General features: G+C 42.5%; 2 protein-coding genes across 8 annotated transcripts in view; one reads left to right on the top strand and one right to left on the bottom strand.

Annotated features, from left to right (window-relative positions):
* Positions 1-12,686, top strand: part of szt2 (SZT2 subunit of KICSTOR complex) — a 106,984-nt gene extending 94,298 nt beyond the window's left edge. For 4 of the 6 annotated variants that reach the window (XM_041934546.1, XM_041934542.1, XM_041934541.1 and 1 more), the window contains 8 exons: positions 2,091-2,156; positions 4,994-5,207; positions 5,989-6,166; positions 6,252-6,374; positions 6,872-7,388; positions 7,736-7,846; positions 9,396-9,464; positions 9,575-12,686. In XM_041934546.1, the coding sequence (XP_041790480.1) occupies positions 2,091-2,156; positions 4,994-5,207; positions 5,989-6,166; positions 6,252-6,374; positions 6,872-7,388; positions 7,736-7,846; positions 9,396-9,464; positions 9,575-9,718 (1,422 nt within the window). In that variant the 3' untranslated portion in view covers positions 9,719-12,686. Of the gene's footprint in view, positions 1-2,090; positions 2,157-2,291; positions 5,208-5,988; positions 6,167-6,251; positions 6,375-6,871; positions 7,389-7,735; positions 7,847-9,395; positions 9,465-9,574 lie in introns of those variants that run through there. The other 2 variants (XM_041934543.1, XM_041934545.1) reach the window with 2 other exon arrangements.
* Positions 12,687-12,869: 183 nt separating this feature from the next.
* Positions 12,870-24,648, bottom strand: hyi (hydroxypyruvate isomerase). 2 transcript variants are annotated; one of them, XM_041935156.1, is made up of 8 exons: positions 24,400-24,648; positions 24,124-24,235; positions 19,855-19,969; positions 19,193-19,271; positions 18,622-18,671; positions 18,471-18,540; positions 15,099-15,233; positions 12,870-15,020 (listed from the first exon to the last, which is right to left on the bottom strand). In XM_041935156.1, the coding sequence occupies exons 1-8, from the start codon at positions 24,596-24,598 to the stop codon at positions 14,965-14,967; spliced, it is 816 nt and encodes a 271-aa protein (XP_041791090.1). In that variant the 5' UTR covers positions 24,599-24,648; the 3' UTR covers positions 12,870-14,964. The 2 variants fall into 2 exon arrangements, with proteins under 2 accessions (XP_041791090.1, XP_041791091.1); XM_041935157.1 differs by having other exon boundaries at positions 18,622-18,668.
* Between the last annotated feature and the right edge of the window lie 2,595 nt (positions 24,649-27,243).

The raw sequence follows: 27,243 nt of genomic DNA, 5'->3' as shown, positions 1-27,243 counted from the left end.
GTGGACTGAAATAATGCCTATTGATTAATAGATAAATAAAAACTATCTAGAAAATGATTTGCATTAAAATGACATAAAGGTGTCACTTAAATATGAAGCTATAAACCCACAGCAGTGGCCTTTTTCACAGAGTGTCACAGTGAGAAAAGCAGCTATGAATAATAAAAAGAATGAATTCAGGTTCAGGGTCCTGGTTCTGTTCAGGCTGGCTCACTGTCATGGTTCACTGGGACACTTGAGTAAATCAGGACCAGTGTTAGTCTGAGTAACACACGTGCTTTTCCTACTGCGACAAGTCAGAGTGTCTGCTGGGAAATGGTTGATTATGGATTAATGGTCAATAATTGAATTTCTGCTAGACAACTTCTGTGATCCAGTAACATTGTGGAGCAGCCATCGCCTCAGAGCTTTTAACATTCATTGTCATCTTTGTAGCTTCTCGAACTGTAAAACAAGTCTGTCCTACAGCTAACCCACATGGTGACATGTGATGATCCAGATTCTTTTTGTTTTTATTATTCTCACAGGCCAAAAGCAATGTCCTCATACATTTTAAACAGTATTCCCAGCAAGAAGTGTTGAAAAAATAATTTGTAAAAACCAAAAACACAAGGAGAACCCGAAATTTTCTCCATCACTCTCTGGATAATCAATAATCAGTCTGTCATTGTTACTATTTCTACACTGATAGCCTCCTACAATCTATTTATCAATTCTTGTCACTTCTTCATCTTTGCACACTTGTCATGAATTATTCAAAAATACTTGATAACCACAATAAGCTCCTGGTCTTCAGACATATAAATATTATATCTCTGATCGCTTCACACACTCACCTCTTTTCTATTCATTTCATTCTTTCTTAGTTGTCTGCTCATGTGTTTCTTTCTCTCTAACACTCGTTTACCACATGATGGTACTAAATTACATACAGTAAGAACTGTGCATGGAGAAGGAAGGCCGGGTCAACTTCTTCATTTTTCCACATGCAAATGAATTGATTATCAGTCCCTAATAAACCTTCTTGGGGTCTGGGAGCAGTTTTTTAAGGGATCAAGCCATCAGTGGGCCAGCCCCCTCCTATAAGGGTCTGAAAAAGGTAGGGTAACCATCAGTATTAGTGTGAATTTTTATTATTTTTCAATTATTTACTTTCTCTTAATTTTCTGTCTTACATCCATCAAGCTCAAAGACTCGTGCACACACCAGCATCACGTGACAGCAAACATAATCCTGTGCTGTTCCTTCCTGATGAAATACTGGCCTGTATTCGCTGTTCTTGTATTGTCTTGATTTGTTTGTGTTTGTCTTTTACAGTTAAAAAAAACCTAAATATTATTTTGTGATAGACTTACTGATGAGTCCAGCATGTGTTAGCTAACCTCCATACCTCTGTTGTCATTATATGCGTGTTATTATGTGCTATTGTTTCACAATAAAAGCCACAGCCCACACATTAAAAAGCATTTATAATAACAGTGACACATGCAGGAAGCTACATCGTTTGTCTTACTACAGCACAAACAAAGCTGTTTGACTCCCGCTGTGACAAAGCTCTGGTAAATAATCAGATACGAGGAGATATCATGTATAGGGGATTGCCTTGTTTGAAAATATGCATGTATACCGGTGTGTTGATTTTTTTATTCATTCATGTTTGTGTTTTGTTTTTTGTGTTTTTATTTTGATGGATAGGTTCAGCTCACCCCCACACCCTTACAGGAGGGACTGGCCCATTGTTATCTGTGTGTGCGTGCGCGTGTGTGTGTGTATATATATGTATATATATACATGTACAGTATATATATATATATATATATATATATACAGACACATAGTCAAACATTCAGTTCAGCCCTTCCAGATACTGTGAAATGTGAATACAACAGACATGATTTTCTTATGTTGACCTCCATGGTCCACAGCTCTAATGTGTGTATGTAACGTGTGTCTCATTGCATTTTTGCCGTTTGGAAAAGGCTTGAGAAACCATGTTCTTTTTATCCTCGTAGTATCTCTTCAGTCTTCAGCCTTTCCATCCATGTGTCTGTGTGTCTGCCTAGTCCCACCTCATGTCATCTCTCCATCAGGGCAGCCTCCTCACCAAACCTCGTTGCAAGCCGTTCCCAGATGCCACCCCAGTATCTGACTGTGCGGTATGTCCCAGCCATTCTCAAGGGAGGGGTGTCTCACTACAATCAGGCTTCACCCCTCCCTGCCGCTCTGCTTGCTGCCATCAGCCCTGGTCTCTTCTTTTCCAAATCTACATGTCTGTGCTGTTGTCTCTTCAGGAATTTATGGGTGTCAGTGTTTATTGAAGTGTTCTTTCATGCCTGTGGGAGCTACAGTCGTCACAACGTACAGCTTGACTGTAAAGCAAGCTCCAGGGTCAGCTGGATGTAGTATCTCAAAGGTTGGTTTTACTTGGGCAAAGGTCAGGTTTGAAAATATCTTCTGTTGTTGAGGTTCAGGCCCGAGTCAAACTCTCTTGTGATTTCCTTTTCCTCCTTGACTTTCAACAGGTCGTCCGTCTCCGTGCTTGCTGGTTTGGGTGTCGTGGGTGTCTCAGCTTGTGATTTTCTAAGTGTCCGTGCAACCACTGTCGTGCCCTCTGCCTTTTCTCTGATCATGTTGCTATATTTCCTCTTGCATCTTTGGTAGCAGGGGGTTGACTGGTGCTAGGACTTTCTCCCAGGCCTACATCAGCTCCAGTATCTCTTGGGTTTAAGGGGTCAATAATTGAATAACACAGGGCTGAAAACTGCTGCTGCTCCGCTCTGACAGACTCTGCACTCTACACTCTCCTCTTGTTGGATTTCTGGCTACTGAATTGGTTCAAATCCAAGATCACATTGTGTCAATGACTACATGTCTCAGTGAACACAATGATGCAGAGTTTCCCAGGGTTCAGTTCCAGTTCTTCTTCTCTTCTAACTCTATGCACATGCTCCCACAAGCTGAAATTAGACAAATCTGCTGAGTGCAGTCAGTGATTGGATGTGCAAAAAGATAAGGAAGTGTTCTGTAGCAGTGTGGGGGAGGTGCATTCTGGAGTAAAACATGTACATATGATGGGTAGTTAATAGGCTGATTCCAGTATTCTTAGACTAGATTTAAAATGTGAATCATATTTCACAATTTATTTAAAGCATATTTCCAATTCAACATCTGCATTTCACAAGTAGTGAATGAAATGATTCACACAGTTACACAGTTAGATTCACATTCTGATTTGTGTATAGAAAAGCACATCATTAAGATAAAAACAGGCAACTAATGTTTGACCTAGTTTTGGAAATTAGGTGCTAAAAAATGTAGAATGTTCATAATGTAAGGCTACAGATATTCTTTTAAGGAATCAGATGTGGTAAAATGTATCATCGTCACCTAAACAACACCTATGTGGTCTGTGGATGTCTAGTCACATTATTTGTAACGTTTAATATTTCATCCCTTGACTTATGACCTTGGTGTTTGTAAAAATCCCTGCAACAGTCCTCACTACATGACTACAATCATCCTTCTACCATAGTTAAAATATAGTGAAAGAACTGATATCCAAGAAAGATGTGAAAAGGTTTGTCACACATTGCTTTCAGTCGTGTAGACAGCTGTAGTGGTGAGGTCAAGGTCAGGTAGTTCCAGCTCACTTAAATCCTGCTGCTGGAGTTCCAAGATGAACACATTGCTCATCATAGATCACAGCCTTTGTGCAACATACACACAAAGATTGTATGTGTATAAAGTCTATTGAAATATTTCTGTTTTCCAGGACAGAAAAGGCAGGGGTAGAAGCTCAAAGTGAAATGTCAGCGGATGTCATCATTTTTAAGCTCTTCTGTTATTCTACCTTTCTTGTCTCTTCACCTTTTGCGACTTTGTATGTTCTCTTGTTCTTGGATGACCCCAGATGATTCCACACTCTCCCAACAATGTAGCCACTGTCATTAACTTCACTTCCACTGAGTGAGGCTGACAGGAGACAAGCTGCGGCCCTGCAACTCCCCGGAACAATTTGTTCTTGTCAGAGATACACAGGCCGTTTAATTAGTTAGAACATGAATAGTTTGGGATTAGAGGTTAGGAAATAATAAATGTGAGCTTGATAGTCAAGAGGACACACACAGGAAACGTACCTCTGAGCTGGAAATGTCTGTAGTCCCAGTGGCTTCCTGGCTCCATAGATAGCAGGCTAAGAGGTCACGCTTAATTTGTCTGGCAGACAGCAGGAACACCACCTGGGAGAGAAAAGTTAATATTCATCTTTTCATTTCTCTGTACCAAAAGAATATTCGTCTTTCTTATCTCTGCGGTGGGGGTAGTGATGACGGTGAAAGTCTCCTGCCCTTTTGCTAGTTTCTGAACGAACATTGAGGCAGGAAGGTGTTAAGAGATTGCAGACACAGAGATACAAAAGACAGACGTTCTCTCCAGCTAAAGAGAACTGTGCAAGTTCTCGTTGCTCTTTGATTTAATAAGACCTGTTTGTGTATGTTCCAGGCCAGTGGTCCAGATGAAAGTGAACCAGGATCAGCATTTAGCTGTCCCTCTAAACTCGTTTTGTGCTGTAACTGCACACCGTAGCCGCTCATTGCAGCTATTTGCATTTCCAATTAATGCTTTTGTCAGCCCTGTTTTGATGTTGGATTTAATTAAATAAGATGCCATTATGAATCTGATTGATATCAAAGTTGCTTACAAAAGGCTCTCACCAAGGAGCAATGGAAGTCACAGAGCAGCAGGGCCTTAAGGTGCACCGCACAAAGCAGTCAAAGCTGGGAGCAGCTGGAACGGCAGGGCGTAGCCCTTCAAATGCAAAGCAGGTTCACCAGTGGATGATTCCACAGATAACCACTGAGAGAAGGCTGTGTCTGCCACGTTCTATTCATTTTCCAGAATGATCTGTGTAATGAAAATGGCCAGGCTTGAGTTTGGAGTTACAGAACCTCATGCCATTCTGTGCTGGTAATGACTGTGTCCCCCCCTGTTTTAGCTGTCGATGCTCTTCACTGAGGAGTGCGATAAGGTGAGGGACCTGATGCATGTTCACTCCTTCAGCTACGACTTCCACCTGCGAGTGGTTCACCAGTACTTGGTCGGCTGCCATATGACACTACGCCAGGGCTACCAGCTCACAGACTTCCTGGACGACTTCATCTCCCATCACCCAGACATTCCCAAGTTTGGCCGCAACCACGTCTTCCAAGGTGACTTTGGTGTAAAGTTGCAGTCTAGACAATCGTCCAAATGACAGTATCAGAATACTGTGATTAACTCACAGTATCAGAAACTGTCCGAACAGATAATACATAAACGAGCCTAAGAATCTAACCAAGCTTTCAGTGCTGCCTTTAAATACTTTTTGGTGCAACCACTTTTCACTCGGTACCCGTAACGTATCCAGATGGGCTACCCAGCACTAGAGGTAAGTAATGTGAATAATCCTGCTTGCGCTGCCATCTAGTGGTTGCTGCATGCCCTGTCCCCACCCTCTGCAGAACAGCTCTTCACACCGTGTTCCAACATTACATCACAGGTGGGTGGTCAGGGGTTCAACAGACCTTTCAGCCCCTAGAGGTCAGTACAGCAGTGCTTTTCCTCCATACACAGATTTCACTCTGTCACTGTCAAAGAGCATACATGGTAGTTCCATATTCAGCATGTTGTACGCCACAAACATACTTTAGTATTTCCCAATGACCAAATGAAAACCTTTCTAATAGTTTCACTGCCACACAAAAGAGATCAGTTGCGTCCTAACTGCTTTCATTTGTTTAGCTCTCTGTATCACAGTATGTATTTGTGTGTCACCCCTGCTTTAGCCTTTCTGAGTCATTGAAGAGATTAAAGGTAGATATTTGCATACAGATGAATACAAAGGTATTTATGTCTTCACATGAAGGGTCTTAAAGCGCTGTGGGTGGGCAGGAAGAACTTGGATATCTTGTGATTATTTTGGTGATAGTCTCTGGTCCTTGTGTTCATCAGGGAGCTTCTCCGTCTCCACGGGGATGATAACGGCTCACCAGCTGTACAACTACATCACTGACCACGCCAGCACCTACGGCATGAAGCCGCTTCGCATGTCCAAGACTACAGTCACCACTGACAACAAGAAAGGGACTTCTGACCTGCACGAGTATGCACTAGTGGCGCTGTGGAACAGGTAAAACACATCAGGATCACACAATGATTATTTCCTCCGTACAGAAGCTGCTTCCTGTAAACCTGTCCCGTCTTTCTTGCTTCAGTTCGGGCTCTTACAAGGATCTGGAGGGCCTGCACCACCACGATGACTTTGACGTGTCCCTGGTGGTGTGCCATAATGCTGCTCCATTCGAGGAGCAGTCAGATGGGGAGAGACATTTGTTGAGGTAAAGAGAAAGCAGATTAAAGAAGACATAAAGAGTGAAATACTGAGTAATAATAACAGTCATTGATGAGCCCAGAGCACAGCACGGCTGTAACACTGTGACTGTCACCACATGCAATCTGGGAAGAGGCTGTTTGCATGCAGCACATGCACGCTGTGTTTTTCACTTTTCTTCAGTGTTTAAACCATTAGTTGCTTAATCAATTTGGCAAATATTCAGAAAATTAAGAGATGGCATTTGCAAAATGTCAAACACTTTCAGCTAGTTTTATCTTCTCCAACGTAATGATTTGCTGCTTTTCTCTGTTTTCTATCATTGGAAATTTGGCTTTTGGACTTAGCAAAAGTTACTTAGTCTTGTTTTAAATGAGTTTGATTGTTAAAATAGCCAGACTTGACTGATTCATCTGCATGTATTTATTTACTGCAAGTTGTTGTTACTTACACAGCCAACAAACATGAGCCAAAATCAGCTGCATCGCTTGCTTTTATTTATAGGTTGCGGTTCTATGTGATCATGACCAGTCAGAGGGAGCTCTTCCCCCGACTCACTGCTGACATGCGCCGTTTCAAGAAGCTTCCTCAGATCCACCGTGATCCTGCTGAGCTGGGAGGCCGGCTCCCCCCAGATCGAGCGGAGGCCTGCGGTTCACGCGGTGCCGAGCAGGACCTCTGGGAGGAAACTTCTTCTGAAGCTGCGGTCGCCTTGGCCCCTAGTGACGGCAATGAGTTTTACCCTCTGGCAGGGGGTGGACCTGAGGCTCAGGGGCTGCTTTACCCGTCCCCACTGTTCCCTCTGCTCCACAACGAGGTGGCATCGGCTCGCAGACAGATCCAGGCCAGTGTGGAGCAGGCCATGGGTCACTGCCGCAGGGACAACCTGTGGAGGAGGCTGTTTCACGGAGAGCACCTGGCCCTGGACAAACTGAAGCTCACCAAGCTGTCGTTCAGCGAGCTGGAGGAGCTGCTGGAGGCTGTGCAGAGCCGCTCGGTGGGGGAGATTGACCCACAGCTGGTAAGATTCCCACTGAAGCTTTTCATTTTGCTTTAGTCACAACTCAAACATAACCTCTGGGTGCACATATCGAGGCCTGGTAAATGATAATATAAGGGTTTGGTGTATTGTAACCTGTATCTTATTAACATTGTTCTGCTGATTGATTCTAAAAACACTTTGCGTGCTGAGATGTGGGCACATGATGACATCTGATGCCGCATGAACCTTGCTTCCTGTCCTCTAAACCTTCGTGTTAGCTACAACTTTCACCTGCTGCACACAAGTTCAGTTGTGGGATACAGTCGCTGTTTCAGTGGCGTGTATTGAAGCCCTGAGTCAAGTCCGAGTGTGATGTGTTGCTGCAGGACTGCTTCCTGACCATGAGTCCAGCCTGGTACCAGAGCCTGATCAAAGTCCTCCTGAACCGGTTCCCTCAGAGTTGCAGACACTTTGACGACAACGGCATCCAGTATCTGGTGAGAAGCTCTTTATTTCCATTCTCTTGTTATATGAGAGCAAGTGAAGCATCGTCAGAAACGTGGAACTGGTGCTTTCTGTTTTTTAGAGGTTTGTTTTTATCAGATGTTTGTTAAGTCTCACCAAGTCAGCCTCAGCATGTCTCTGACTGGTGTGTGAAGTAAAACATGGTCGGTCACAGTCATTATATTGAAAGAACAGAGTCAGTTTAAAACTGTGAGAGCTCTGTGTTTAAATGTAAAAAAAAAGACTCTGGAGGGATTATTTTTATCTTGAGGTGGATAATTATGGGATCTCTCAGAGCCTCTGAGAGTATTCATTCAATTTGTAAATGAGAAATCTGGAGATTAATAAGACCGCCTTGTATCTGGAGACTGACAGACTGTGACCTCAGCCTGACCTCTCGCCTCTGTCCTTTCCCTGCTCTCCATCAGCTGCATTGTCACGTTTTTTAACGTGTCTTTTAACCGCTTCAGAGTGTTTGCTGATCCATTTTGGATCAGTGGTGTGGTGTTTGTTCCTGACGACTATAACGAGGCTTTCTGCATACACTACAACTCTGATTTAATAGCTCCGGCTGGCTGGGACTCAGGGGTCGGGTCGCATTTTGTGCCAATCAGATCATTGAGACTTCACATTGCTGCACTGTGTTGTGCTTCACAGGCAGCTGTTGGTTTGCATACAAACTCAACATCTATTAGCACTCTCCTGAAACTTGATGGAGTTGTGGAAGCCAGCACAGTGAACAGTTTTTTTGCACTTACACTATTGTAGAATTTTCAAGGAGGGAAAACTTACAAACCAGTTGATATGATCCTTTAGAATATTATTTCTGTTGTTTGGGTCTTTTGTAATAATAAACCAACATCAGCTAGTCTGTCTCTGAATACTTTCTGACTTCTCTACTTTGTCTGTGACTCTCACGTGAATCTTTCAAAACACTTCACAGATGTGGAGTTTCAGTTTTAGAAAAGGCTCTGTAATGTCCTAAAACAGCTGTTTTTAACAAGCGTTACTGAAGCAGGAGGAAATGGTGCTGTCTTTGGGGACTTTCAACAGTGGATTAATCCACATTTGGTACTCTGAGTATTATACAGTATTGTACAGTGTGTGTGTTCATGGTGATGATGGTAATACTCCCAGTGCAACAGTGTGGCTCATTGATGTGTTTTTTAATACTTTTTGAACAATAATGGATCTTAATAGCACTTGTTCAGCACTCGTAGGATACATTCAAGGTTGGTTTAGATTAACACACAGGATTTGTTGACAGTTAGAAAAATAGAGGATATCACAACTTACCTTCTAAATATTTCCTACATAAGCATTTGTCCAAACACAACATCACAGTCCAGTTCTTCAGTTGTCCAGGAGGCTCCATTGTTTCTGTGTTGAGGAACATTGTAGTTCTGAGGAACAGAAAACTTTGAAGGAAGAAGTACCTCTAGAGCCAGCGTCGCTGCACACTGGAAGAATCCTTGTAAGTAGACAGCTTCACTTTTAAAAATGTCCATCTCATCTGTATCCATGCCTGTGATCTTATTTCAGGCTGTTCTGAACCAGAAGTTCACTGACTGCTTCGTTTTGGTCTTTCTGGACACCCAAGCTGGAAAAACAGTGAGTTATTATACTGATATGATTATTATTATTATATTATTATAGATTATTATAGTATAGTTGTGCAAACATCTCAGCAACGTTTCTTTTTCGTGTCCTTCCTCCTACAGAGTCTAAAGGTTGTATTTCGGGAGCCGCTGCCATCACAGCCGCAGGCGAGCAGCAGCCCTCCTCCTCAGCTGGTGTCCATGTATCATCACCTGGAGTCTGTCATCAACACCGCCTGCTATAACCTCTGGACAGGACTATTATAGAGCTGATGAGTGCTGGACTTACCTCAACTCCTGTCTGCGTGACCACGATCGAAACATGGAAACAGGAAGTAACAGGAGAGGCAAACAGAAGGCGAGAGGGAAATGCTCTCCAGCTACACCACACCCACTGTGGCATTAAGAAAAGCTTCATTCAGACAGTGATGTTACCGTATTTATACAAAGCCCTGAGGCACACAGGACACATTGACTAGATATTTTTACAGGTCACAGAATTGACACTGAGATTCAAACAACAACCTCAAACCTGAATGGACTGCTGACCTGTGTGTCGCTCCCAGTCTTTTTCCTTATTTTAAGATGGTGTAGTGTTCTTGCATCAGTTAACCCACTCAGCCCCAAACCAGTCAGAAAGAAGCCTGATTTAAAACTAAATGGCTCCTAAATGATGTGTAGAAAACCTCCATTAGCTGCTTCAGTAATCCTCTGATATGCTTTTAACCAGGCATTCATGTGTGCATTATAACCACCTCATATATCCTGTACGGCTTCAGAGCATCGGCTGTGTGCAGGAACTAACACGGTATGTTCACGAGAAGGAATTAAACCCATAAAGGATGGCAGCAGCATGTATGTGTAACCACGTGAACTTCTGTACATTGAGGCTGGAATATGTGAAAATGTTCCGGTGTTGGCCAGTGATGATCCCACCCTGACCCCCCTGACAGTGGATCACTTTTTAAATCACGCAGCGTGCAGCTGCAGCATGAACAGCTCTACACACAACACGGCAGCTGCCTGTCGATGTGTACGCTTTGTTGAAAAGCAAGTGTATGAAGCAAGCATTCAGCAAGTTTAATGTGGCTCTCGACACCGTGTGGTTTTTCTGTCTGAGCCAGGCTAACTTCAGTGTTTGACCAGGGCTTCCTGCAGTGTATCGTAGTGAGGGGACAGCACCTCTGCTAACACCAGAAGAAATGGACACACATTCATGAAACATAATGTTACCTTCAAGGAAAACTAGCAGAGCTTCTCCATAAATCTGGCCTGGCCCTGTTGTATGTTGTGATAATCAGCCTTTTTGCACTTTCATGTTCACACTGTATGGATCGACTGACCGCACACCACGTGAATGTTAGCACTGAGCCCTCTGCTCCGTTTGGTCCGTTGACGATTCAAATAAAGTTCACTTGCACATTACTTTGTGCAAGTCCACCATGAATGGAAAATAAAAGGAAAAATATGAAGCCAGGGCCAGTGTCTGTTCTGCACGAGACAGCAGTCTCAGTCAGTCTAGTAGCCATAATGTAAGATACTTCTCCTCTTATACTGAAGTTCAGAAGTCCAACCAGTCATTCAAGAGCCAGCTCGTTAACAGCTCAGGCAATTAATGAGGCGATGTCACCTCAAACTGAAAGCCAAACGACAACCAATCGGGCAGAGATTGGGCCCGATTCTAAAATTAGCTGGGCCTCATCCACACAGTGTCTGTGTGGCTTTAGGCAGCAAATACTGTTGACTGAGACACATCATCTCCTTTAACCTTTAACACTGTTAGTAACGGCTGAGTGTACCATGATGAGGACAGTAATTTGCTGTGTCTGATTTTGTTATTAAACCAAAATCAAACTTTTGCACAGACTGTAGACTTGTAGCAGTTTGATTTGGACTCAGCCTGGACTGGACTTCCTGTTGGGTCAGGTCCTCTGGGTTTTCAGGGATCAGGTCTGTCTGAAGACCTTCAGCACATAGATTCTCACTGATCGACTCTGACTGTTCTGAGCAGGCAGAGTAAACGTGGAAGGTGATTAGATTTGTCCATCTCTCTGGGGTCATATGAGCCAAATGCTTTGAGGCTGGTGGATCAGGACCTAGAAGAAGGTCCTGGAGCACTGATCCCTGACACATATCCTGAAGACCCGATGGTTAAGGAAACATTTTACCAGTGAAGAAGACACTGCTTCATTTCTTTCTCATAACTCTAAATATATAGCAGCGGTTTGGATTTCCTGAATGTGATGATTCATGTTGAAGTGCGACACAAGTCAGTCATAGCCAATGATGATCAGTTCTGGTTTTATAACTGCACAACTTTCATAGTCCACAGCTTCATTCATAGGTTGGAGTTATCTTGGATCTTGTGCCTTCTTGTAGCATTTTTAGCTCTTCATACCACATCAGTGTTTTATGAGTGAGAGTCAGCTCAGAACTCAGTGTGCAGAGTGGAAAGGCTTTTACGTTCAATTTTCCACAGTGTCAAACTTGTCACCCCCTTGAACCCCACTGCCGTATCTGGTGCCCTCAAGTGCCTTTCTGTGTTTTCCTTTTATTATTATTTTTGAAATTCCCAAACCTATGAAGCGATGCTGTTGTCATTCCATCAACTCTGCATAGAGGATCTTTGGAAACACACACTCCTGATGTTATGCAGTGAAAGTGCCTAAGTCGGTTTGGAGAATGTCACAGAAATTGCCTTTCATAAGAAAGAAAATGGGTCATATTAACTGTGATGATTTCCGTAATAGCATGCCACATGTCATCAGCGCCGAGTGTTTCCAAAACATGTTCAGGGTGATGAATTTGTGTATTCTGAAACACTGCAGCTGAGAATATACCTCAGTTTACAAGAGGGCAGAAGCCAGCCTGACACAAGAGTGTCACATCACAACAAACATGAAGGCTTGATATTTATTGTAGTATCTTCATTAATGACATACTCAGCAGCCTTAGATTTCTACACATGGTCACTAGAAGGAAACCAAATCCATGTTTGAGCTTCTTTGGGGATGTCAAATGAAGAAATGTTGAGCACAGCAGCGTCGCACTGCTCAGAGAAGTTGGACTGAATGTTAAACACTGGATATTCATCATGCAAAATGTGAACTGTATCAAGTTAGCCCTGAGCATTTTGATGCTGTAACATAAACACTGCACTGTCTCTAACTGTATAATGTATATGATGTATATACAGAACACTTTATACAGTATGTGAAATGCTAAATAAAGCAGTAGGTTGAATGACGTGTTGAATCATTTTTACATGAACAAAAGTACAACAACAAGTACGTTATGTGGGAGTTTGACATGGATTAAACATACTGCGATCAGATGAATAAGACCCTGTCTGTCATACATGGATAACTGAGTTCATTTTTTGATTTAAAAAACAGAAACCAAGAGGGATGGAGACCTTATTTTGATGCAGCCAATCAAATGTTGCAACCAGCAGTAACATCAGCATCCTATCAAAGGCAGAGCAGATGGTCACAGTGAGCAGCCTGCTCCACGACACAATCAGAAGAAGTTCTTTATTAATCCACTGGAGGGACATTTTTTTATTGTTGTCTTTTTTTACACACACACATGCACCTGAAAAACAACAATAAATGATATATAAAATAAATGCTAATTTAATTATAATTGAAGAGAATCTTAACAAGTTAAAGAAATGATTCATATCTTTAAGCAGAAATATCACAATTTATTTTTTACAGTAAAAATGTTAATACTGTATATATATATATGTTATACAATAGGATTAAATCAATTTAAAGTTGGGGATAATATAAATGAAAGAAATAAAAGTGTCTATCATCAATTAACGATTAACAAAGACACAACCTGAACCACTAGTCATCTAAACCCTACAATGTACAGTACAATACAGTGGTTGGAAAACTGCAAATGTCTTTTGAGTCGATCAGCTGAATATGAAAACGGTCAGTTGGGGTGAGGTTAGAAAGTAACGAGCTTACCGGACCTCTGCAGCCTGCTGCTCATCTGTGCCCAAGGCCACAGACTCAGGGCTACGTTAAACACCAGCATAACACACCTGAATCTCTGACTCGACTGTTGCCAGTCGAGTTGCACTGTGGGTATTGTAGGCATCAGGAGGATGAATATGTGGAGCGGAAAAGACGATATCTGCTGCCTCAATCCTAATCTTTTTTTAACTGTCCATCAAGACTGAGAAGACATGACGAGTGCAACACTACAATAATCAGTGGGACACTCCTTTCAGCATCTTACTGAAGTGCAATGCTGTAGGTTCTCCACCTTCAGATTAACTGCTACTGTGTAGCTGCAGAAATAATGTGCTGTCTGTTGCTGGACTTCCATGGCAACCAATCATGAGTACCATCATATCATGAGCACTCTGCCAATCATGAGTGCTGATCATGGTTCAGCTCTCTCCCATGAATGTAATAGAGCTGAAACAGGACAGTGAGGAACAGCTTTGCTTCACTGAATCGTTATGATCACTGAGCTTTTAGCCATGCAGCTCCTCACTGGTGACTGAGAGAATCTGATGTCAGCTCAGTGTGATTCACAGTATGTTATTTCCTCCGTTAAAGAGCATTAAAAGACCAGGAAAGTTAGAGAAACAATCCTGATGTGATAACTCAGCTGTAAATAATAGACAGATGAGCTGTTAACCTTACGTGAAGTGCTAGTTTTAGTGCTGAATGCACACAGCTTCAGACTGGACATACTGCTGACCAGGATTAGCGCCGAGTGTTGTGGGAATATGCGTTCCCTTAGTGATGTATGACCTATAATACCTTTGAATTGTGATGTGTCCACTTACTGTTCATCTAGTGATGCAACATCCACAACAAACAGCACAGTGATTACCAATCACGACAAGTGTGTGTTACAGGAAGAGGGGGGCAGGACATCAGTGTAAGTTAATCTAATGTGTGAGAGTCGAGTGGAGATCAATCAAGCACGATCTGCACACTCCCACACAGTCCTGGGAAGAGCTCTAATCAACCAGAATCATTGGAATCATCTATGAGGGTTCAATATTAATGAGACTACAGAGGCTAGGACTTATCACCTCAGTGAGCCAAAGAGGCCGCTCGGGTCTCTGGAAACAAAGAATGAATGCTTTGCTGAACACTATCCAATGCCTTCCTGACAGAGATCTGCATGGTGCAGCATTAATGATACATACTGAGCAGCAGTCGAGGCAGAGCTACAGAGAAAACGAATCATTTTATGCTCAAGATGAACTATGTAATCACACGTGAGTTCAACAGTCTGTTTTTCTTTTTATCAGTTAAGTCTTTATCGGTCTGAGCCTTCAAACCGTTTTCTTCTTTCAATTAATGTGTGTGCTTGAATGAAAACTTCACTGAATCCAACCACTTGTCTCTCTCAACAAAATGTACAACGACGTCTTTGTTAAGATTGTGTGTATATACATGGAATTACATCAAGGAAAAAGAAAAACTGTGTTGAGTAAAACGAGCACATGCACGCAGCTTTGTGGACGCCCGTGCTCATCACTTGCTGTGTGTGCAATAATCTTTGAGCCAATGCAGACCTTCCTCTGTGGAGCCTGGAGAGGACAGAGAGGATGATCAACATTTCTTTTCTTAATAGGTTTCAGAATTCTTCCAATAAAGAGAGCACTGACCTTGTGGCTTGTACTCACAGCCTATGTATCCCTGGTAGCCGTGATTTTCCAGAGTGTTGAACAGGTAGCTGTAGTTGAGCTCTCCAGCACTGTTCGGCTCATTCCTGCCTGGAACCTGAGCAATCTGAACATGACCTGAGAAAGACAAGACTTCTTCTTAGACTGCTGGTGCCTTTTTCATGTTCATCACCTCCAAAGGCTTGACCGAGCACGCTCTTTAGTCCACAGCGGTCTGCTTGTCGACTTGTTATTTTAATATCAACATCAACAGGGCAAATGTGTGATATGAAAGGTGTCATTCATTGTGCTGAACCCAGAGAGAATTATCCCCGTCTCTGCAGATCCCTTCAGCTCTACAGACCATTTTAGACTCTTTCAGTTCAGTGTTTTGGTTTCATGGCTCATGACTTCACTGTTTTGATGCAGTCTCACAGCTTTCATCAAAAGCAGCTCGGATACACTCACTGTACATGACCTGCATGAGACCAGCTGGTCAACACAGTTAGCATCTAGCAGCAAAGAGACAGGTGGACACAAACACCACTACAAATGAACACTAATGTTGTATTAATCTTTTCTTATGTCAGTGTTATATTAAGAGTAGGGATATGCCGATTTGATACTCACCCAAATGTCTGGATCGGTGACAAATGGGGTTGATCTACAGGCCGATCCAGAGCTGGAGAAAAAGAGAGCTGCGACCCTCTCGTAGACTTCTGTCACTGGGCCTACATTTACCTCAAATTACTTGCAGTTATTGGTGTTTGTTGGCATACAAAGTTTATCTTTGTTTATTAGATTGGTTGTTAAAGTGAGCAACTTAGTTGTGACCGGATCAGCACGATGAATGCAGCTAGCTCAGCTACATAACATGGGGAGCTTGCATCTGGTCAGTATCTAGAACAAAGTTGTTCCTTGGTTAATTCAGCCATTACGGTCCGTCTGATGCTGCTGTATTGGTTGGTGCTGTTCCCACAACATCATAAATGTTGTCCCAGGACCGTCACTTCAAGTGATCACAGTCCAAAACACTAGCAGGTCATGGTGAATGAATGGATCAAGCATGGGTGAGCGGGGTTCATGTCCTGGGTGGAACTTCTTGCTATACTTAGTTTTACACTTAAGGGGGCTTCTTCTGCAGCTTCTGTCACACAGCAAAAATACTTGGTTAGATCATGGTTTTGGTTCAAACAGACCCTTTCACAATGTTGTCCCAGTGTAAGAAGAGGCTAATTTCTCTCATTTGCAATGATGGAGCAGCATAATTATGATGTTGTAGGAACAATACCAACACCGTGGTATCAGACGCACATTACCTCAGTGACGGGTGAGGAGATCAGCAGCATGAATGTGGATGATCACAGTAAAAAGAAAGCATGAATGCTAACAGTGAATTACTTCATATATTTGTCTGTTAAAGCGCTGACATGTGAAAGTATGGGAGACTGACTTTGATGACATCACAAGCAGGAACCAAAAGGCAACAAGGTGCGTAATTGTCAGAAACAGCTTTCTGTATCCTCTGAAATAATCATAGAGTTCAATCAACACTTCTAAATTGTACATTCTGAGAGAAGTGGAGTGCAAATACAATATCCCTCCAACAATAACCCACAAGCTCTCTTCCACATTCCGGCAAATATGGAAATAGTGCACATGGGACAATTTGAGCTACAGAGGCATTTACACGTCCTTCCTCTGTGTGTGTGTGTGTGTTAACACAGTGGAAGAGATAGAAGTCCCTTTCCCAAGACCATGCAGACTGGTGGTGGGACCAGGTCTCAAGGCACGTGGAATTGCCTTTACTCTCTCCTGCACTCTAACAGTCTCTTAGGCCAGCTGCTTGTGCACGTCAAAGCTAAAGTCACATTTTAACAACTGTTAGACAGAACACAGTGCTGGATTCAAGCTGCACAATAGACAAAGGCACAATGGGGAAGCACCATGACTGTTGGGTATGTTTCACTCCACGTCACTATTTGCTTCCTTTTTGGAGCCAGTAATCATATGAAGGTTTGTTTTGGTGAAGTAATCTGCAGCAAAACTCTTGGATGTCAGCAGGCCTGTTAAGAAGCGCGTCTCTCATAATGTTGCATATCAAAACCTTCACTTCTGGATGCAACCTCAAAAAAATCTCGTTGTCTCATGTTCGTGGCTTCCTGTGACTGAAAACGGTTAAAAATGTATTTTTTTTTCCTGGGAAAACACGGCTTGTAGACTTGTGAGAATGTCACAGAAATGAGGGTAAATTTCTCATACTGGCAATTCCAACTTTCTCTGAAGGAAGCACATGTAGACTGGTGGAAGCTGGACTCAGCAGTATGAGGTTTTTCTCAGAGCCTTGTGTGTAAAGAAATGTAAACACCTGAAACCAGAACATCTGGTAGCCCATGTGTACGTCTCAAACTGTGGGTCTGTCCTCTGTGCTTGACTCAAACTTTTCCCATTACAGCTCCGGAGGAGAAGTGACCCCCGTCTGTGGTCCCCACGGGAATGCAGCCACTGAGGCTTTCTTCATATGGAAATGTTCTTGGTTTCATCTAAACTGGGGTGGAAAAATGACAGAGGCATCCTGGAGGTGTTCACAGCGTCTCTGCGTCCCTGGCTGGTAGCCGAGGATGCTAACGCTATATTGGTAAATTATATATATATTGGTATATATATTGGTATATTGGTATTATCTGTGTTTATCCTGGGGGATTGTGACAGGTGCAGACTTGTGCTATAGCACAAATTGTACGCTGACATGACTGTCGCATTTCTCCTTCTTTTGTTTCTTTTCTAAACTTTCAGTGTCACAAGCCACAATCCAACAGCACCCAACAACAGTCAGAGCACGCCATCGCATTTGATGAAGTTGTATTGATATTGTGCACTTTCAAACCCCCTGTCCAAAGTTAAAAGATCAGAGTGCTTCCTTTCAGAAGAGACCAAAGCCATGCTTGTACTCCAAATGGTTCAAGAACAGCTATCAATTGACTTTGGTAGAAATAGTAATTGTTTGCTGCTTTAAGTCTACATAAATATTAGACATTGTGATTTTGTTTTTATCGTGATTTCCTACCTTCCAGGTCCTGCATGTTCTCTAAAAACTCTGTGGCTGCCCACCCACAGTCAACAGCAGAGGTAATCAGTTGCTGTATGCTGTGACTTCAACTACTAAGACTTCTTACAACATAGAGTCTCCTATCCTTTAATCAAACACATTGTTAATGTGCAGCGAGACGATATACACTAGTATATATATACATATATCAACATATGTTGTCTCCCCACACTCCCCCACCCGTTCCTACCTTCTCATCATTCTCTAGCCCTCTGTATGAGGATCTACTTGTAGGTGATATTAACCTCACACCAAGTCTTACTCACCTATTACGGGGAAATACTTGTGTATGTTCTGTGTCAGGTTTCCATCCATTATTTGCCAGTGAAAGACATCCTGCAACAGATCAGACATCTGTTAAAGTAAGAACTTTTTTGTTACTTTACATTGACGTGAAAACTAATTTTGAACACCCACCATTTGCAGCTTGATATTTGGCTTTCCAACCTTCTCCAGTATTGCAGCTGCTACAAACACCAAAATGTAGATCAGCTGAGAAAGAACTCATGACAGGAAGCCAGACATGATGCATGGCAGACAGATGCCTTCATCAAACACTGGTGTACTGCATCATATCTGCTATTAGAACTCATTCACATTCACGTGAACACATTACATTTCCACGTGTGATGATGGAAGGAGATGGAAGAACATGAAAAACAGGAAAAGTGGCCTTCACTTAGCATCTAATAATTGATAGCTCTGCTGTGTAGAGAGGAGTGTTAACTGACACTGCACTTCATTCTGCTGTTTCTGCATGCATCCTGTGCTCAAATCAAGTCTCAACCACTCTAAGATGAATAGATCAATAAAAACTGCTTCATTTCAATTATTTCACTGGACCTAAAGGGATTTTTGTGGAAAAACAAGATTTGACCATTTCTAGACAGTTTTGTTGCGGTTGCCTGATTTGACTGGCTCTGACAACAGCAGCAACAAGTCAGTGCACTGTTGCACATGCACATCTCAACGGGACACAGTGTCTTACCGTGATGAGGAGAGTCCAGAAAATACCTGGGATCTGTAATCCTTGTGTTGATTGGTTCAATCAAACCAGTGATTCCTTCCTATGAGGAAGAAGTACAGAAGCATGCCTACATTTCACAGCATTCATCAGGGGATAGCTGTGCTCCATTGAGAAAATCACTATTAGGAACCATGTAATCAGGGGGGGTCGGGGCTGTAGTGGCGGATAAATGCACATAAATGCTGTTTACAAACCTTTTTTTAAATACAATATAATGTTTACTCGTCTTTTATGATGCTAACTCACGTGTCATTGTGTGATTTTTAAAAGTGTCGGTCAAATTTAACTTTCTTGTTTACTGAGCATCATATAACAGCTCAGGACACACCTCTCCTTACCAGACAGCGTGGCCTCTGTGCTCCAGGCTAACCACACTACAGTGGGGGCTTACACCCACCAGCATGGACATCCACCAGTTTTTCAGACTTGCAGATTGCAGACTTTCACACCTCTACTTCTCTTTCATGTGGTATATTGTATCGTATGTATCTTCTGTGTAAATGTCAGTTACATTATATTTAAATATCTTCCATTAGTTTTAACTTTACATCTATCCTTCTTTAACTTTGCACTTCCAGTACATCATACTGCTGGGACTGCTGAGGACAGGAAAGGTAACCCACCTTTGAGAGGATATCAGCAGCATAGATGAGGTTCTGCACAAAGATGGCCTCCATCTCCTTGGCAACTGCCGCTCTGTGTGAGCCCACAGGAATCCTCCCTGCCATCAGGTGGATCCTGATAAAATCATGGAAGATACTTAACACACAAATGCAAATTTGAAAAGGTGAAGACCTGCATTATACTCTTTCATAACAACAGGGACTGTTACGTAACGACTGTTTCCCCATCACAACACACACAGGCAGATTCTTTTAACATACATTATTTTATTCTTCCATATATGTCGACCTCTGGCAGAGTTTTCATAAGTATATATAGATTCACACACGCACACACACATATATATAGACATATACTGTGTAAATTGGCCAAAAATGAGGTTTGATTATTCCCATTAAAAAACACTTGGGTTTGAACCATTTTTAATTTTGTGCATTATGTCCATAAAAGAGCAAACCAATACAACAATAGATAATACTTGTACATATATACTTAAACATGAACATGATTTTTGCACAGAGTCTCCCATGTTTCTATAGTAGATAGTATATATAGATACACACACACATACATATAGACATATACTGTGGAAGTGGTTCAGTTAGGGTTGCATGATGCATAACAAGTCTGTGCAACTCAGTACAAGATGTTTTAAGTTAAAAATGGATGTAGATGATTGCTGGTTATATAAGCCGCCCTGCGCCAACTGTGCATGAACATGAACTAAAAGAGGAGCAAGTTAAGTCGATTCGCAAGTGACAGTGAATCCAAAATCCTGCTTCCAGGGGTACAGAACCAAAAGAGTGGGTTCACAAGTGGTGAAAAAGAAGCAGTTGTCTCATCAACAGTCCAGTAGACCGTGAGTTAAGTGTTCAGTTGAGGCAGGATGGTCAGTTATCTATGAGAGGGACAGACTGACAACAGTCGAGCTCTCACTTCATGCATATTGACAAGATCTAATCTCCGGGTATGAGACGTGAAGCCGTGGGAGCTGACTGGACAGTGTGTGGGCTCTGCTTTATTCACTCAGTCTCTGGCAGGTACCTAACGCTCGCTAGCCGGCTGTCTGCAGATATCAGGCTGATGTCTTGTCAACACAAACACTGCAGATGAATTAGTAAACAGACTTTCAGTTTCTGCCCCGTCTGTGCTGTGATGATTAGAGTGGATGTGCTGTATATGGCTAGCTGGACTGGATATCATCTTTTCTTTTCAATAAAATGATGACACCCTTGCAAGTGTTGCAGGTCTTTTATTATCCTTTGCTCAACTGTTGAACACATGTAAGCCTAAACAAAGTAGATGTGTCAAGTTTTAGTTGGTTTGCATCTGCTAGAGAAAATAAATCTTTGGTCCACCTTCATGAAACGTGTTTACAATTAGGTCTATAATGTGCACTAACACAATTTTATACTCAAAGAAACACCAGTGTTGCTCCTGAAATTCTGAGAAGATTTTGTGGAATGTTCCATGTTACTGACATCAAATTCAGAATATTTACAAAAATAAATAAAGGTCAAAACTACATTGTTTTCAATTGAGTACTGGCCTAAAGGATTAGCAAATGATCATATTTAGCTAATCTTCTACCTGCGTATCATCTAATTGGGATTTGATATTAGCTGATCTGTAGTACCCTAGTGAAAACTGTGAAGCGAGTTACAGTTACATACCTTTCTGCACCAACAACCTGTGTTAAAACCACAGAGGCGCTGGAAGTGCATGTTGATGCTGTGCAGTGTAGAGGAAGATGGCAGAGTGACGTAGAGGGAATCAGAGTGCAGAAAAACCATGTATGCTAACAGTGTTGTGCCTCTGGAGATAGTGGGTCCACTGCCCTTTATTCATAACGTTGGTGAACCGCCAATACTGCTTTAATAAGTGGTGGAAATCAAGTGCGTGCTCGTGATAAATGCTTGAGGAGACACATGGTCAGGTTCTAGGTGACTTTCAGGTTTACATTGCCCCGGGCCAGACAACGGCTTCTCTACACTCTAGTGGAACGAGTTGCGACATTTGAGGCGGCAATGGCCGTGCTTGAAGAGCATTTGTCCTTTAAGTTCATGTGTTAGCATGAGGCACACATTCAGACAGCGGCTTCAAACAGCTTATGAAACCACGACGCAGTATGTGGTGGCTTTGCCCTACGCTGTGCGGGTCAGCACCGATGGAAAAGGAGCTGATGCCAGATCATCAAAATGCTCATGTTTACCTCACCACTGTCAAAGACAAGTTACCAATGGAAGAAAATCTCACGCTGGGTGAAGCCTTGACAATCACACGCCAGGTGGAGGTTAAAAAAAGCCACACTGCTTTCTTCTGCCAGCACGGTCCAGACTGCTCCGATACAAGCTGCTGATGTTCCAAACACACGTTTTCAGAGCTCGACCTGCTCAAGCACCCACACCTGCACCTCAAGGCCATCACAATCACACAAATGGTAACCAGCAGCAATGCCATTGTTTCAGATGTGGATTTAATACACACTTGGCTAATGCTAAAGACTGCCCAGGTGCAAAAGATAAATGTAATAACTGCATAAAAAGTGAATATTTTGCCTTGGTATGCAAATGAGCGAGGTGAGGGAAGCTGTAGTTCCAGGGTTAGCTGTGCTCTGTGTTGATGATATCACGCTTGGGGCTGCAGCTTTTTACAAAATTAACTGTCAAATCAACATCTAAGCACCGGAGGGGCGTTCCCAGGTCCTTGAGCTAATTGTTGATACTGCAGCTTATGTATCTATCCAACCAGAGACAATTTACAGACAGCATTTTGCAAACTGTAAACTCACAAAACCTGAAGTGAAACTGTTCACTCACCTGTCGCTGGCTGTGGAACAGCAGCAGCTGCTACTGCAAATCCATACAACAAAGTTCCAGCATCCTTCTGCATAGTTAGAGCTGGATCACCTGAACTGGGCCTGGATTTGACTAAAGTGCTCAAGATCAGCATCATTGATGGCTAAGTGAGCTACACCAAGGAGGTAAACAAAAAGCACCCCCTACCGCCACCCAGAAATCCACGGTGTTCAGAATGTTGGTTCTGCTTGGACGTGTGAAAGGGTTCATTCACAATGCAGTGCAACCTGTACAGCAAAAACTGAGATGCCGACTACTGAGTATACACAAGGAGGTGCCAGTGGAGCTCAACTGAGACGTCATAGATCGAGTGGAAGCATCTGATTGGGTGAGCCCCCTAGTGGTGGCACAGAAACACAGAGGAGGCCTGAGGCTTTGTGTTGATTCCTGTGAATCCAGTAAGAGTTGGACCATGGACTGTCATCCTCTCCTTCACATAGAGGACTTGTTTGCAGAACTGGCTGGTGCTACACACTACAGCCAGACTGATTTGAGCTCAGCTCACCATCAACTGCCTCTACATCCCGAGAGCCACTAGCCCATGAGGGACTGTCAATTCGTCCATGATCAGACCAACAACAACAAAAATACATGGCAGCACTACACTCCTTCCTGGGCTTAACTTCCTGGTTCAGCAGGTTCCTGCCAAACGATGTGACAGTGGTGGAGCCAGGGCTAAAGGTACTCTGAACAAACGCTCAGGCTGAACTTCAGCAGACTGATGCAGCAGATAAAAGCTTCCCTTGGCTCAAAACAATGCATTCACCACTAGGGCTGTTCAATGAAAAAAAATGAGGTTTGATTATTCCCTCTAAAAAACACTTGGGTTTGAACCATTTTTAATTTTGTGCGCTATGTCCATAAAAGGACAAACCAATACAACAATAGATACGACTCAAATATATACTTCAACATAAGCATGATCTTTGCACAGAGTCTGCCATGTTTCTATAGAAGGTCAGACCTGACAAACCAAACAGTGGCTCTAGACAGTGCCCTGTTTGTCTCAAGTTCTGTGGCCACTGTAAATTCTCCGACACGCTTGGTTGCAATCTGCAACCTCACCTCTAGATGTCACTAATCCTACACACTGGACCTTTAAAACTTTTCTGTTGGTCCCTGCCATTTACTAAATCACATCTGGGGCTATTAATTTGTGTATTTCACATAGCAGTAAATATTCTTCTGCGTATTTAATTTAACTTGTTTTATCTTCTAAAACATTATAACTGTCTTTTTATATCTCATGCAAAGCAGACTGAATTGCCTTCTTTTTGAAAAACCTGCTTAGTCTTTCCTTTAGCATGCACAAACTAATCATTAAACTCCACACTTGAACTTTCAGGGTGAAGGTCTGAGACCAAACAATACCAAACTTCTCCACTGATCTTTATTCTTCTGATGCTTCACCTTTTGCAGCCCAAAGCTCTTGCATACTTCAAAGCCAATTCCAGACCCTGTCTGAACTCTCCTTCTCTTCCAGGAACAGCTCCAAGACCGAGATCACCTGCCTTTACATCTCCTGCAAAACACACACACACACACACACACACACACACACACACACACACACACCATATCATTACCATCACCATCACCCGCTAATTATTGCTACCATTTCAGAATCAGTGCTGTCTGGTTGAAACAAACAGCTTGCTGACCAGGACAGGACAGGCGTTTGTTTACCCGGCGGGGTGTTGATGAGGACCACCTCCACCCCTGTAGCCTCTCTGGCCCTTTGAAGCTCCTGTAGGTCGGTGTCGTACAGCCATGCTGCCTCCACAGCCCGGAAGCCAGCCGAGGCAGCCGCGTATATTCGCTGGCTGAAGTCTGGAAGCTCGGTGAACAGCCAGGAAATATTCGCACAGAACTTCAGCGGAGCCATCCTGCTCCACCTGTAGGAGCCAACGACCCTGCGTTCAGCCTGCTTGCTGCACTTTGACCATGCTAACTGCTACGTCAAGTTAGCGACAGTTAGCCAGCGGAAAACGTCCGGGTGAACTTCCATAACAAAACTATAGCTATGACTTGTCTTGATTAGAAAAACCGTTATGGCAGATATAAAGCATGAAATATAACGAAATTACACTACAACCATTTATGTCAAATGTTTAGCGGAAAAGCATACATTAGTGGGCTACAGACTGAAAGCCAATACAAAGTAGCTCCTTTGTTGAATGACTTTAGCTTAGCAATGCTGGGGAATTGACTTTTAAAGATAGGTCTGTTTATTTCCACCTACTTGCATTCTCCTTCTACCTTTTTTAATTTTAATTTTCATAACTGCGCTTTGCATATCGTTATTTTATTTTGAAAGTATAAACAGAAGGACCACGTCTCACAGTGTCTGACCTGACCATCAAGAGAGGTTTGTTTGTGTCACGTGACTGGTAGCGTGCTTCCTCGCTTGTGAAATGCGCAGGCGCAGAAAAGTTACTTTCCACAGCATTAGCGCTTTTTACAAAAAGTGATCGTTAATTTTGGGGTTTTAATACTCTGGTCTTTAATTTGCAGGCTATGACAAGATACGGTATGAAGTGTGAAGAAGACCATCATCCACACTGGCGTCTACAATTTATTTTTTAAACCCCAGATTAAACAAACCAGATACAACATGTTAATTCCTGACCTTTAAAGTGTATTTTTTAATTTATAGACCAAGGCCATCTTTTCCCCCTTGCTTCCAGTCTTTATGCTAAGCTAGGATAACCATATCCTGACTCCTGCTCTGTAACACACAGACAAGAGATTGACTTAGGCATCTCATCTCACTCTTGGAAAGAAAGCAAATACATGTATTTACCAAAATGTTGAACTATTCCTGTAACAGAATTTCCCTTTTGCACCAGTCCATACAGCCGTTGGGTTGGGTGTGTCATATCTGCTTTGTGTAATCACCTCTGACAACCCTTTCTGTCTGCCACAGTGTCTTTTTTCTTTAAACCACTAGAAATTGCCAAAATATGAAATCTTCAAAGTCTGCTCATAAAAGCTTTTAATCCAGCAGATCTTGGTGGAATTACACCTCTGAGTCTGTTCTGGTTGAATCCATCTGAAACTTGTTTCTGGTCTTTTGGTCGGTTGGTACACCACTTTGGTCCAGACTGAAAGCTCTCAACAGTTGTTTGCTATGAAATTTGGTACAGATATATATGCCCAGATAATGAATCTTAATGATTTTGGTGATCCCATCAGTCTTCCTCTTGCTCCACCAGAAGGTCAAAATTTGAACTTTGAAGCATCACCACACGCACTCATTTCCACCATGAGGTTGAGATTTGTGTGTTTTAGTGAATGTAATGTAATGTCTCAACAACTGATGGATGGATTATCATGAAATTTGTTTCTGAAATTCATGTTTCCCTCAGGATGAATTGGTGATCCTCTTACATTTCATATAGCATCATCATCAGGTCAACATTTCACTGAATAAGTGGCCTAAATGCAAAACTAATAATCTTCCTATCAGCCTTATCTGTACTTTGTGCTTAGTGCTATTTAGCAAATGTTGCCGTGCCAGCATGAACATGAACATGGTAAACATTATTCCATTGCATTGCGAGCATGTTAACATATTGCTAGCGTGGCTGTAGAATCTTAGTCTCTGGATAATAGACTTCTGTTGCTTAACTTTATTCCAGCTCATAATTGTCCTGGGTTCAACGAATGACACAGCTTCTAAGAGTCTAAAAGCCATGCTAGCACAACGAGAAGCTTTGCTGCTTCTTCCATCCAAAAAGCCCACAACAACCATTCTTCAGCACTCTGTTCTGATGAACTCATTTCGACAGTAACACATATTACTAAGATCAGGGAGCATTTTACATTCACGTCCTAACTCCACAGTACCAACACTGATTTCATGGCTCTGTGTGTGCTCAGACATCAGCCTGTTGTTCATGAGGCCACCAGCAGGCCAAACGGCATGGGAGGCCAGGACACTGAAAAGCAGACCACCAGCCCTCATATGTCTGTACACTAACAAGCCTACAATGGCTTGACAGACCCAGACAGGGCATTATATTGATTTTTTTTTTCAGGCTGAGGTTTTTACTGACAGCCACCAAATGCTGATGGATGCCTCAGCTGCTGCAGGAGGAAAGGAGGGCAGAGCAGGCTACATGAGGGGAAACACTATTTTGTGTTTCATTCTTTATGGTATTATTGTCATGTATTCTATATTTATATGAATACTACAGTCTCTATGAAACAAGATGTCCTTAAAATACCCTCTTTGCTGAACACCTCCTCCAACAACAACTGTCCAATCATAGTGTCTAACCACTGTAATGCTTGTCCAAGCAAATTTTTCTATATTGAGCATCTAAACAGTTAAAGGGTAACATTGGGCTGAATAACATTTTAAGTGGCTATACTTTATTAATTTTTATCTTTAATACCATGCTCTGGGGTGAACCAGCTCTACACTGAAATACACAAACAGTGCTGCTCCCTTTTAAGCATCACATGGATCAACAGCTGGTGAGGATGATGATGTTATACCTGGAACATGTAGCTTTAGCCTCAGTA

Source organism: Chelmon rostratus, chromosome 4 (genome assembly GCF_017976325.1).
Source record: "Chelmon rostratus isolate fCheRos1 chromosome 4, fCheRos1.pri, whole genome shotgun sequence".
NCBI lineage: Eukaryota > Metazoa > Chordata > Actinopteri > Chaetodontiformes > Chaetodontidae > Chelmon > Chelmon rostratus.
This window is presented reverse-complemented; position numbering and strand designations above follow the sequence as displayed.